At 59.4% G+C, this 13,632-nt stretch overlaps 1 protein-coding gene across 1 annotated transcript; it reads right to left on the bottom strand.

Annotated features, from left to right (window-relative positions):
- Window positions 1-2,341: 2,341 nt before the first annotated feature.
- Window positions 2,342-11,712, bottom strand: INSYN1 (inhibitory synaptic factor 1). The gene is made up of 4 exons (XM_063412163.1): window positions 11,554-11,712; window positions 9,693-9,860; window positions 8,832-9,358; window positions 2,342-3,052 (listed from the first exon to the last, which is right to left on the bottom strand). Exons 3-4 carry the CDS (start codon window positions 9,030-9,032, stop codon window positions 2,417-2,419), a joined length of 837 nt encoding a protein of 278 aa, XP_063268233.1. The 5' UTR covers window positions 9,033-9,358; window positions 9,693-9,860; window positions 11,554-11,712; the 3' UTR covers window positions 2,342-2,416.
- Between the last annotated feature and the right edge of the window lie 1,920 nt (window positions 11,713-13,632).

The following is a 13,632-nucleotide window of genomic DNA, read 5'->3' as shown; positions in this document are numbered from 1 at the left end:
GGCCAGGATTGGGGTAGGGATTGGGATTCCCAGAGGAAAAGTTTCCCTGTGCCTGTGGGAACTGGCACCGGAGCGATCCTGGGCAAGGGCAGGGCTCGCACGTCCCTCGGCACGAGCAGGGACATCCCGCAGGGACACCCTGCTGGCTCCCAGATTGAATCCCACTGCCCAGATGGGGTGAGAATTCCCAGAGGATCCTTCCCAGGGCCCTTCCTGAATCCCTCTTCCTCTTCTTCTTCCCCTTCCCCTTCCTCCTCCTCCTCCTCCTCGTGTGGTGATGGGAGCTCTTGGAGGATCGGACGCGGCACTGAGGGATGTGAGACTTTCAGCTGCCAAGCAGGCACCCGGGAGCAAACCAAAGACACCGCCAAGGGCAGCAGCAGGCCAGCCGCCCCAAATGCTGTGTGAACTGACAGGGCATGCCCACAGCCACGCCCCAACAGCCACACCCTCATGGCCACGCCCTTACAGCCACACCCTTACAGCCACACCCCAACAGCCACACCCTCACAGCCACACCCCAAAAGCCACACCCCAAAAGCCACACCCACAGCCACACCTTTACAGCCACACCCCAAAAGCCACACCTTTACAGCCACACCCTATAGCCACGCCCCTACAGCCACACCCTCACAGCCACACCCTCACAGCCACACCCTCACAGCCACGCCCCTACAGCCACACCCTCACAGCCACACCCTCACAGCCACACCCTCACAGCCACGCCCCATTGCCACACCCCAACAGCCACACCTTTACAGCCACACCCTATAGCCACGCCCTCACAGCCACACCCCAACAGCCACACCTTTACAGCCACACCCCACAGCCACACCCCACAGCCATGCCCTCACAGCCACACCTTTACAGCCATGCCCTTACAGCCACGCCCTCACAGCCACACCTTTACAGCCACACCTTTACAGTCACACCCTCACAGCCACACCCCCACAGCCACACCCAAAGCCACACCTTCACAGCCACGCCCTCATGGCCACGCCCTTATAGCAACACCATTATAGCCACACCCTCACAGCCACACCCTCACAGCCACACCCTCACAGCCACACCCCCACAGCCACACCCCTGCCACCGCCCCTCTGCCCACTCCGGGTCGCTGGCGCTCCCTGGGTCCCTCCTTCAAGGCACCGGCCACGGGAAGCCCCTCCCAGCACCCAAAGGGTTAACGGCATTGGGATGGAGCGTGGGACATTCCCAGGATGATGCCCCCTCCGCCCCCCCAGTATTCCCAAAAAATACCAAATCCATCGGATCCAGCACAATTTGGGGAAAGCTCCTTTTCCTTGCTCAGATTGGGGTTGGATCGAGTGGAACTCCGCACTCCCATGATCCCGGCTCTGGGATGACGCCTGGAAAAGCTTGGGAATGCAGCTTCTCCGACCTGGACTGACAACCAGGAGCCGAGGTGGAGTTTTTTGGCTCAGAAAAACCTTGGAAAAGCCTTGAGCCAGGAATGCTCCGGGATGTGAATGTCCTGGATCTTGTCCCTGCGGGAAGAGGCGCCGGTGGGAAGGACACCGGGACATTGTCCTGGGAGCAGCTGCTGCTCTGACCCCCTTGGATACCTTGGAAAAACTGAGGAAAACGCCCAGGGTGGATTTGGAGCTCCAGCTGCCTTCCTTTTCCAGAGCCAGACCTGATTTCTTTCCCAGAAAATCAGTGTTTAGACGTGGAAAAGTGGGATTAGGGAGCTCAAGAAAAGCAGGATTTTCTGGCGTTTTCAGGTGGATGATTCAAGGTCAGGAATATTTCCAGAGGAAAACCTGGAAATTGAGGGGGAAGGAGTTCCCAAGGCTGGCTCCTCGTTCCTGGGGGGCTTTGCTGATTCCCTCGTTGTCCCACTTGGAGTTGGGAATGACATTCCAGTGACATCCCAGTGACATTCCGATGCCATCCCAGGGATATCCTGGAGCCATCCTGGTGCCATCCCAACTCCCCTCAGCCAGAAAAGTCCAATCCCACTGATTTTTCCTAAACCAAACAGGGATAGCACATCCCAGGGAAGGGAAATTCCCCCTCCCTGACCCTGCCAGCCCCTCGAGCATTCCCACATCCCAATCCATGCCTCATTCCCGCCCTCTGGAAGCGCTGGGTGGGCCCTCCTGGCACATCCGTGTTGTGGTCGGGATTTTTCCATGATGGATGAATTATTGAGCTCCCCCTGTCCTTAAAAAACCAAAGCATTTAAAATTCCCTGAGCCTGGAAAACCGTCAGGATGTTGGGATATTGGGACACCGGGATATCGGGATATTCGCTGCCACCTGCTCACTCGGCGTTTATGAGGAGTACGGATTTATTGAAATATATATTTATATTTATATATAGATCTTTTCCAGCCCCTTTTCCAGGGATTTTCCCCCTTCCCCAAAACCCTTCCCAAACCCGGATCTGGGCTCAGTTTTTGTTGGGAATTCTCTGCCTGGCCGGGATGTACGGCAGCAACGTCTGCGTGCTCTTATCAGCCACGGTCTGGGTGCTGCTGTTCCTGGTGGCCCTGCGGATCGGGATCGTGCCCGGATTCCTCGGGAGCTGCTCCCGAGGCCCCTTCCTGGCGGGATCGTCGGGAGCATCGGCGCCGGCATCGTTGTCGCCGTCGTCGTCGCAGCACAGGGCGTGGTAGAGCACCTTGTCGCTGAAGCGGACGCGCTCCCGCGTCCCCGCCGGCCGCTGCGCCGGGATTTTGGGAACGGCGGCGCTCCCGAAGCATTCCTCGCTGGAGGAATCCGGGGTCCCCCCGCCCCCGCGGGGGCCGTTGGCCAAGGGGACCCCCCCGTTCATCAGCCGGGCCGGCGGCGGCCGCGGCGGCTCCGGACAATCGCCGGGGTCTGAGGGAGTGGAGGCGTCCAGGAAGGAGCAGAATTCCCAGCTGTCCGAGAGGACGTCGGAGGCGGCGAAGTCCAGCGGGCCCAGCTCGAGGCTGGCGCCGCCCCGGTCACTGCTGGACGTGCTGCTGGCCGTGGCCGGAGTCCAAGCGTCCGGCTCCAGGTCCAGAGCAAAGTCCGACGTCAGGCGGTCGATCTGGGAAACGACCTGTGGAGACAGGGATGGACACGGGATGGATGGATGGATGGATGGATGGATGGATGGAGGGAGGGATGGATGGATGGATGGACGGACGGACGGAGGGATGGATGGATGGATGGATGGATGGATGGATGGATGGATGGATGGATGGATGGAGGGATGGATGGAGGGATGGAGGGATGGAGGGATGGATGGATGGATGGATGGATGGAGGGATGGATGGAATCCATGGATGGATGGAGGGATGGATGATGGATGGATGGATGGATGGATGGATGGATGGATGGATGGATGGATGGATGGATGGATGGATGGACCCAACTCCTCCCCTTTGGATTTCCGCATTTTTTTCCCCACCCCAAAACTTCCAGGGAAAGTGGGATCTCTCCACCCCTCATGCTCTGGCCTTGAAGTTTGTTGGGAATACTGCCAGGGAAGCCTGGAAATCAGCAAAACTCCATTTCTCCCTCTCAGATCCCTTTTCCTTTTATTTCTCTCTATTTTTTGGGAAAGAAAGAGTTAAACTTGAGAAAGAGAATTTTAAAAGGGATTTTCTGACCTCTTCATTTCTGGGACAAGGAAAAATTGGGAAGGAGGCTGGGAATCTTTGGGAATACCTCATTACCAAATGGTGCTGCTGGGATGGGATCCCCTTTTTTTTCCGACCAGGAATTTCAGTGCTGGGACAGGGCGAGCGTGTCCCTGTCACCCGCAGTCCTTTCCCAGCCTCACTGAAGGGACTGGGATAGAGTAGGGACAGCAAGAAGTGCATCCCAATCCCAATCCCAGTCCTGGCCTGATTCCAGGACTGGTGCCACTCACGGCTATCCCCATCCCAATCCTGGCACCATTCCCAGTTCTGTCCTCATCCTGGGATTGATGCCACTCATGGCCGTCCTCATCCCAGACTGGTGTCACTCACAGGTGTCCCCATCCCAATCCCAGCCCCATTCCAATCCTGTCCCCATCCCAATCCTGCCCCTATCCCAATCCTGGCCACATCCTGGGACTGGTGTCACTCACGGCTGTCCCCATCCCAGGATTAGTGTCACTCCGGGCTATTTTTAGGATCATTCCCTATTTTAAGCCGGGGGTTAAATCCCTCGGTGACACTCAGCTCCCGCGGGGGATTTACACGGAAAGAAGGATTTGGGATTTGCTCCCCCCCACACCTTTTCATCCCTCACCGAGGCTGGCAGAGCTTTTCCAGCTTGGAAGGGAGAAAATCTCCCCAGTTCCCTGGGAATATCCCCAGGGATTCATTCTGAATATCCTCCCCTGTTTATAGGGGGAAAAATCCCCCCAGTTCCCTGGGAACATCCCCAGGGATTCATCCCAAACCCATTTTCCTGCTTGTAGGGGAGAAATTCCCAGGAAACTGGGAAGGGTTCATCCCCCACCAGGCAGGGGAGGAGGTTTGGGATGAGGGAATTGGGGGGATTTGTCCCCTCGAAGCACATGAGGATGTTCAGGATGAATCCCTGGGGATATTCCCGGGGAACTGGGGGGGATTTGTCCCCCAGGGAGTTGTGGGGGATTTTCCCCCCTCCAAGCCAGGGATGAGACCCTGGTTCCAGCCAGAAGCTTCCCAATAAAATCCCAGCTGGAATGTTCCTGCCCAGCTCAGGCAGATGTGGGACAGCTGGAGCCCCATCCTTGTTTTTGTGGGATTTGGGGGATTTTGGCTGCAGACCAAGCCCAAGGTCCCTGCTGGGGGTTGGGATTGGTGGCTCCAGATCCTGGATTTAGGGCTGGGATTGGAGGAGTGGGATCCGATGGGATCCAAGGGTGGGATCTGATGGGATCAGAGGGTTGAGACATTGGGATCCAAGGGGTGGGATCTGACAGGATCCAACGGGGGGATCTGATGGGATCTAAGGATAAGATCTGATGGGATTGGAGAGTTAAGATATTGGGGTCAAAGGGATGAGATCTGACGGGATCCAAGAGCAGGAATCTGATGGGATCCAAGGGATGGGATATCAGGATCAAAGGATGGGATCTAACAGGATCCAAGGGATGAGATCTGACGGGATCCAAGGGCAGGGATCTGACGGGATCCAAGGGATGAGATCTGACGGGATCCAAGGGATGGGATATCAGGATCAAAGGATGGGATCTGACAGGATCCAAGGGTGGGATCTGACAGCCCCTCCATCCCCACAGGGATTTGGGAAGTGGATCCAGGCCTGGGATGGGGAGATCCAGGCCTGGCACTGCTGGGGAGGGTCTCCTCCCTGCATTCCAGAGGGATGAAATGTTTTTCCCAATCCTGAGCCCAACACCTCGTCCTCCCAGGGATTTTGGGGTGTGTCCCACAATCCCTCGGCTGCCGGTCCCATCCCAAGCACCTCTGGGCAGGCATTTTGGGATCCAAAGCTTTTCCATGGAATTCCGGACTGGTTTGGGTTGGAATTCTTAGATCCCACCCCATTCCCACTGTGCCAGGTTGCTCCAAGCCCCAAAGCCCTGCTGGCCTGGGACACTTCCAGGGATGGATTTTCCAGCTGATTTTCCAGGCTGGATATGACCTGGATCTGTCCAGGAGCTAAAATTCCCTGGCCCTATTCCCAAATCATCTCAAAGTTCTTTCCCGGCATCCATCCCTGGAAAAAAGAGACAAATCCCCAAAACCCAGCTCCCAAAATTCCCCCAAATCCCAACTCCCAAAATCCCCCAAACCCACTCCCAAAATCCCCCAAACAAATTCCCAAAGTTCAGGAAAGCCCAGCTCCTAAATAATTCCTGACCCTCTCCCAAAGCTGCTGTTTTTGGGATAACAACCCCTGGACCTTCCCAAGCATTCCCAGTCAATCCCAGCATTATTAAGGAATTTATTCTCACGGGGCAGGATTTTTCCAGGGAAAAAGGAGGGAGGGAACCCCTTGGGGTGCTGGGATCCCGTTGATCCCATTCCAGCAATTCCAGACGGGATGGGCCCTTCCCATGGGAATTTTTGGGGGGGTTTGAACGGAGATTTGGGGATTTTTCCATCCAAGGATTTTAATCATCATTTTCCCGAGCACAGAACACCTGGGAATAATTCTGACACATGGATGGGAAGGGAGGAGGGAGACCGGGAAAAGAGGGATGTCACATGTCCAGGACACTTTGGTGGCCCTGAGGGGTCCTCAGTCCATGGTCCCACCTCAACTTGGAGCCACCTGCTGGGGACATTCCAGAGTTTCCATGGTGGCTCCATTAGGGGACACCCCAATGTCACAAATCCAGGACACTTTGGTGGCCTTGAGTAGAGGTGGCAACAGGGATGGACATTCCAGAGCCTCCATGGGGACAGCTCAGTGTCACAAATCCGGGACTTTGGTGGCCCTGAGGGGACCTCAATCCATGATCCCACCTCAACCAGCCAGGAACATTCCAGAGCCTCCATGGTGGCTCCATGGAGACACCCCAATGTCACCAGAGCCAGGAGACTTTGGTGGCCCTGAGGGACCCCAATCCATGATCCCACCTTAACTTGGAGCCACAAGCCAGGGACATTCCAGAGATTCCATGGTGGCTCCATGGGGACACCCCAGTGCCACCAGAGCCGGGACTTTGGTGGCCTTGAGGGGACCTCAGTCAATGATCCCACCTCAGATCGGGGCCACCAGCCAGGGACATCCCGAATCCTCCATGGGGACACCCCAATGTCACAAATCCAGGACACTTTGGTGGCCCTGAGCAGAGGTGGCAACAGGGATGGACATTCCAAAGGCTCTATGGCAGCTCCATTAGGAGACACCTCAATGTCACAAGTTCGGGACACTTTGGTGGCCCTGAGGGACCCCAATCCATGATCCCACCTCAACTTGGAGCCACCTGCTGGGGACATTCCAGAGATTCCATGGTGGCTCAATGGGGACACCTCAATGTCACAAATCCAGGACACTTTGGTGGCCCTGAGGGACCCCAGCCCATGATCCCACCTAAACCAGCCAGGGACATTCCAAAGGCTCCATGGTGGCTCCATGGGGACACTCCAATGTCACAAGTCCGGGACATTTTTGGTGGCCCCAAGGGGATCCCAACCCAAACCCATCCCACAAATTCCCAAATTCCGCATGGTTTTGGGAAAAAACAGAGCTCTGGATTTTGGAATTCTGGGTTACCCTGGTGGGACCAGAGGGATTTGGGTCAGGAACCTGAATTTTGGGATGTTTGGATAAATTTTGGAACTACAAAAAGGTGAAAACTTAGAACAATAAAGAGGAGAATTTGGTTTAAAAATGGGGTAAATTTGGGTCAAAAAAGGGGAGAATTGGGATCAAAAAAGGAGGAAAAGTGTGATCAATAAAAGGGGAAAATTGGGATCAATAAAGGGGAAGGCTGGCTCAAAAAAGGGAAAAAAATGGATCAATAAAAAGGGGAAAATTGGACTTGAAAAAGGGGGAAATTTGGCAAAAAAAAGGGGAAAATTTGGGATAGAAAAAGGGGGAAATTTGTGTCAGTAAAAGGGAAAAATTTGGATCAAAAAAGGAGGAAATTGAGATTAATAAAAAGGGAAACTGGGCTCAAAAAAAGGAGGTAATTGGGATAGAGAAACAGGGAAATTGAGATCAATAAAAGGGGGAAATTTGGATCAATAAAGCAGAAAATTGGCCTCAAAAAAGAAGGAGAAATTGGGATTGCCTATTTTCCTCTCTTTTTTTTGGAAAATCCAGCTCAGCCAGGTCCCTCCTGGGGCTGGGGATGGAGAGGACAAACCCTGAAGTCAAGAATTATTTTGCAAACCAGGCCAAATTTAGCTTTTTTGGGGGGAAAATCCAACTTCCCGTCAGCCAGGTCCCTCCTGGGGCTGGGCACTGAGGGAGCAAACCCCGGCTTGAGGTGGATTTTGCAAACCATCCCCAATTTCCTCCTTTTTTGGGGTGAAAATCCAGCTCGAGGAGATCCCTCCTGGGGCTGGGGTGCTGAGCTGGCTCCGCTGCCCCGTCCCACCTTGGGAATTGGGAAAACTGGGACAGGCCCCCCCTTCCTTTTGGGAGCAGTGGCATCCCAGGAGTTTTCCCACCTCGGGATTTTGCAAATCACATCCAAATTTGATCCTTTTTTTTAAAAAATCTGGCTCATCCAGATTCCCCCTGGTGCTGCCACTGCTGCCCCATTCGAGCCAGGAATGGGGAAAATTGGGATCAACATTATCCCGGGATTTTCCCGCCTCGGGATTTTGCAAACCAGGGATTTTGAGATTTCCTCCTGATTTTTTGGCACCTCTGCCACCCCATCCCAGCCCGGGAATGCGGAAAATTGGGACAGGACCCTCCCAACATTTTCCCAGGGGGTTTCCCTGCCTTGGGATTTTGCAAATCACACCCAAATCTCCTCCTTTTTTTGGGGGAAAATCCGGCTCATCCAGATCCCCCCGGAGCTGCCACTGTCACCCCATCCTGAGCCGGGAACGGGGAAAACCGGGACAGCACCGTCTCTTTTGGGATCAACATTATCCCGGCAGTTTTCCTCCCTCAGGATTTCATAAATTGCGCCCAAATTCCCTCCTTTTTTTGGGGAAAATCCGGCTCATCCAGATCCCCCTGGAACTGCCACTGCCACCCCATCCTGAGATAGGGATGGGGAAAACCGGGACAAGGCCCTCCCGACATAATCCCGGGGTTTTCCTGCCTCGGGATTTCACAAATCGCGCCCAAATTCCCTCCTTTTTAGGGGGGGAATCCAGCTCATCCAGATCCCCCCGGTGCCGCCACCGCTGCCCCACCCCGAGCCGGGAAAGGGCAAACCCGGGATTGTCCCTTTCCCTTTCCCCGCTCTCCCGGGACTCTCGTACCTCGCGGAGCTCCTTGGCCACCTCCTTGAGCTCCCGCAGGATGCCCTCCAGCTGCCCGATCACCATCCTCATGCGGCCGCGGATGCGCTCCCGCTCGCCCTCGCCCTCGCTAGGGCCGGTACCGGTTCCGGTGCCGGTGCTGCCGGTGCCGCTGCCGGGCCGCTCCGTGCGCTGCGCATCCCGGCGGCTCCGCGAGTCCATCGTTCCCTACGCGGCCGGGATCGCCGGGCCCGTGTCCATCGCGCTCCCCGCCCGGCCCGGCGCGGGCAGCTCTCACCATCTTAGCGCGGCCCGCGGCGATCGCGGCGCACCATGCGGGGGACACGGCCGGGCCCTGCGGTGGCACCGCCAGCAGCAGCAGCAGCGGGAGGAGGAGGAGGAAGAGGAGGAGGAGGAGGAGAGGCTGGGATTTGCCGGGAAGCGGAATTCCAGCGGGAAGGGGACGGCGCGGCTCGGTGTCCCCAAGGAGGGGTGGCAGGTCCGGCGTTGGCTGCGGGCGCTCGGCGCGGCTCTCCGGGGGTCCCCTCCTGCGGGGACAGAGGGACAAGGGCAGGGAGATGGGAAAGGGCCCCGAAAAGCCTTGGGAAGGGCCCCGGCCCCAAATTGAGGGGGGCAGGATGGGGCCTGGGAATGTCGCTGTCACCCCCCTGTGGCCTCCCTCAACCTCCCGGGGATGGACAGCCGGAGGGACAGGGGGACAGAGGGACAGCCCGAGGGACAGGGGGACACACACGGGGACAGAAGGACAGCTGGAGGGACAGGGGGACACACGCGGGGACACCCCGGGGGACACACGCGGGGACGCCCCGGGGGACACACGCGGGGACAGGCGGAGGGACACGGGGACAGCTCTGCACTCACCGGCGCGCTCCGGCCGCTCCCGGGCTCCGCTCCGAGCTCTTCTCTGTCCTGTTTTCCCCCGGCTCCTTCCCTCGCTTCCTCCCCCTCCTCCTCCTCCTCCTCCTCGCCGCCGGCTCCCGCCTCCCTCAGGGCTTTTCCGCGGGGGCCGGGGCCGCTCCGCTGCGCTCGCTGTGGCGGGGGGGACACACGTTACCGGCGGTGACACCTCGGCGGCGGTGACAGCCGGGCGGGGGGGTGGCGGCGGCCCCGGGGCCCCTCCCGGAGCCTTCCCGCCGTCATCCTCCCCCCGGAGAGCTCCGGCTCCGCCCCGGCCGCGGCGGGGGGAGAACGCGCCGTGCCCCCGAATGCCCCCCCGGGAACCGGGAACGGCGCGGGGGGAGCGGGGCGGGGCGGGGGGCGCCGGTTCGGGGCGGGGAGGGAGGGCTCGGTAGGGCCGCGTTTCCCTCGCCGGTACGGACATCTCCCAGCCCCGGTACCGAGATCTCCCAGCCCTGGTACCGAGATCTCCCAGCCCCGGTACCGAGATCTCCCAGTCCTGGTACCGAGATCTCCCAGCCCTGGTACCGAGATCTCCCAGCCCCGGTACCGAGATCTCCCAGCCCCGGTACCGAGATCTCCCAGTCCTGGTACCGAGATCTCCCAGCCCCGGTACCGAGATCTCCCAGTCCTGGTACCGAGATCTCCCAGCCCCGGTACCGAGATCTCCCAGTCCTGGTACCGAGATCTCCCAGCCCCGGTACCGAGATCTCCCAGTCCTGATACCGAGATCTCCCAGCCCCGGTACCGAGATCTCCCAGCCCCGGTACCGAGATCTCCTAGCCCAGTACCGGCATCCCTCAGCCCCCGTACCGGCATCCCTCAGCCCCGGTACCGGCATCCCTCAGCCCCGGTACCGAGATCTCCCGGCCCCGGTACCGAGATCTCCCGGCCCCGGTACCGGCATCCTCCATCCCCGTTACCGCTCCCCCTCAGCCCCTGTACCGGCATCCCTCAGCCCTGGTACCGAGATCTCCCGGCCCCGGTACCGGCATCTCCCATTCCCGGTACCGCCACCCCTCAGCCCCGTTCCCCGAGTCCTCCGGGGATGGAGGGTGTCGGTATCTGCAGCTTTCAGCCCCGCTCTCCGAATCCTCCATCCCTGCTTCCCGCATTCTCCATTCCCGAATCCTCCATTCCTTCTTCCTGAATCCTCCAGCCCCGCCACTCTCCCCGGATCCTCCATTCCCGCTCCCCGGATTCTCCATTCCTGCTCCTCCGTCTGTCCCCGCCGCTCTCATCCTCCATCCTCGGAGCCTTCACTCCCTATCCCCGCATCCTGTATCTCCGGAGCCCGGATCCTCCAATCCCGGTTCCTCCATTCCCGGTTCCCGCTTCCCGCATCCTCCATCCCCGGTTCCTGCATCCCTTATTCCTGAATCCTCCATCCCCGGTTCCTCCATCCCCGGTTCCTGCATCCCTTATTCCTGACTCCTCCATCCCCGGTTCCTCCATTCCCGGCTCCCGCTCCCCGCATCCTCCATCCCCGGTTCCCGAACCCTCATTCCCGCATTCCCTCGTCCCCTCTCCCCGCGCCCCCTCTCCGGGACCCCCGGGACGCACCGGCGGCTCTGCGGGCTCGGCAGGGGCGGGCTGTCCCCGTGCTCCGGGCGGGCGGAGCCTCTCCCCGGTCCCCCATCCCCGGTCCTTTATCCCCGGTCCTTTATCCCCGGTCCCCCGTGCCCCTTTCCCTCTCCCCGGTCCCCCATCCCCGGTCCTTTATCCCCGGTCCCCCGTGCCCCTTTCCCTCTCCCCGGTCCCCCATCCTCGGTCCCCCCCGGTCCCCCCAGTGCCCCTTTTCCCTCCCCGGTGCCCCCGGACGCACCAGCGGCGCTGCGGGCTCAGGGCCGGGCTCTCCCCGGGCTCCGGGCGGGCGGAGCGGGCCCCGGGCAGGGCCATGAGCGGCGGAGGGCCCGGCCCGGCCCCGCTCCGGCCGCAGCCTCCCCGCGCTGCGCCCGGCCCCGCGCCGGCGCTGCTGTGTCACCGGAGGGGCCGGGCCTGAGCCGGGAAACGGGAATTAAAGGCACCGGGAGGCGGGAATGGAGCGGGAATGGAGCTGGGAGGGAGCGGGGATGGAGCGGGGATAGAGCGGGGAGGGAGCTGGGAGGGAGCGGGAATGGAGCGGGAATGGAGCGGGAATGGAGCGGGAATGGAGCGGGAATGGAGCGGGAATGGAGCGGGGATGGAGCGGGGAGGGAGCGGGGAGGGAGCAGGGGAGGGAGCGGGGATGGAGCGGGGATGGAGCAGGGAATGGAGCGGGAATGGAGCGGGAATGGAGCGGGAATGGAGCGGGGATGGAGCGGGGATGGAGCGGGGATGGAGCGGGAATGGATCTTGGAAACTGAGGCAGCTCTGGGGACATTCCCTTGGGATGAGTCTCCCTTTTCCTACTTTCCCCCAGTCCTACACAGATGCTCCCCCTGCCTCCTTTCCAGGGGAATTTGGGGATTGTTTTTGTGGGATCTAAGAAAATGCCAGCTGGGATGGGGGAGAGCCAGCCCAGGAATGGAAACATCCATGGATGGATGGATGGATGGATGGATGGAGGGATGGAGGGATGGATGGAGGGATGGAGGGATGGATGGAGGGATGGATGGAGGGATGGATGGAGGGATGGAGGGATGGATGGAGGGATGGATGGAGGGTCGGATGGAGGGACGGATGGAGGGACGGATGGATGGATCGATGAATGGATGGATCCATGGATGGCTCCATGGCTCCATGGGGGCACAGATCCATTTCCATCTCCAGACCGGGTTGATCCCATTCTTTTCCCAGCCCATGCTCCCCCTCTCCCGCTCCCATCCCTTTTCCAAGTGTTGGTTTAGGAATTGATGGATGGGGCTGGGAATTATTGATCACCTCCCATCGGGATCATCAATATCATTCCAGCAGAGCCAGGCACGGCCCTGAAAACCCCCGGAGAGGCTCCTGCTCCTCCCGGAAATGGGATTTTCCTGGCACGGAAGGGAAATTTGGGACAGTGGCATTCTTGAGGAATACTTAGACCCCCTTTCCCAGGATTTGGGGTTTTGGGAGCTGTTCTGCCCCCCTGCCAGCCCCTCTTTTGGGGATGGATGAGCTTTGGGGCAGGGAAAGGGGCAGGGAAGAGCTGATCCCAATCCCACAGCACAGGGAGTCTGGGAATAACGCCCTGGATCCTTTGGGATCGGTGCTGGACTGGGAATAACGCCCTGGATCCTTTGGGATCGGTGCTGGGTTGGGAATAAGGCCCTGGATGCTTTGGGGGGTCTGGGTGTGACAAATGTCAGTGTCACCATGTCAGTGTGACAGTGTCAGTATTGCCATGTCACAGGGTCACAGTGTCGGTGTCACACTGCCAGCGTCACCAGTGTCCCTGTCCCCAGTGTCCCCAGTGTCACACTGTCACTGTCTCCAGTGTCCCCGGTGCCACCAGAGCAGCGCCAGCCCGCGCGCCGCTGTGCGAAGGGGACACCTGGTGGTGGCACTGCCCTGTCACAGCCAGCCCCGCTCGGAGACACCGCGCGCGCCTGCGACTGTCACCGGAGGGACCTCGTGGGGACAGCAGTGTCACCTCCGTGGGGACAGCAGTGCCACCTCCATGGGGACAGCAGTGCCACCGCCGTGGGGACAGCAGTGTCACCTCCGTGGGGACAGCAGTGCCACCTCCATTGGGACAGCAGTGCCACCGCCGTGGGGACAGCAGTGTCACCCCCGTGGGGACAGCAGTGCCACCTCTGTGGGGACCCTTGTTGCCACCACCTCCAGAATCTCCTGGGAAAAGGGGTTGGGCTGGGGATTTTGGGGTCTCTCCGTGTCCCCACATTCCCTGGAAAATGTCACTTTTGGGGACACCCTTGGGGCTGAGGGATTCCGGGATTCTCAGCTCCAGCTGGGAATCCCAAGGGAAAGGATGGGGACA

This window comes from Prinia subflava, chromosome 15 (genome assembly GCF_021018805.1).
Source record: "Prinia subflava isolate CZ2003 ecotype Zambia chromosome 15, Cam_Psub_1.2, whole genome shotgun sequence".
NCBI lineage: Eukaryota > Metazoa > Chordata > Aves > Passeriformes > Cisticolidae > Prinia > Prinia subflava.
The sequence above is the reverse complement of the archived record's forward strand: the minus strand, read 5'-3'. Positions and strand labels throughout refer to the sequence as shown.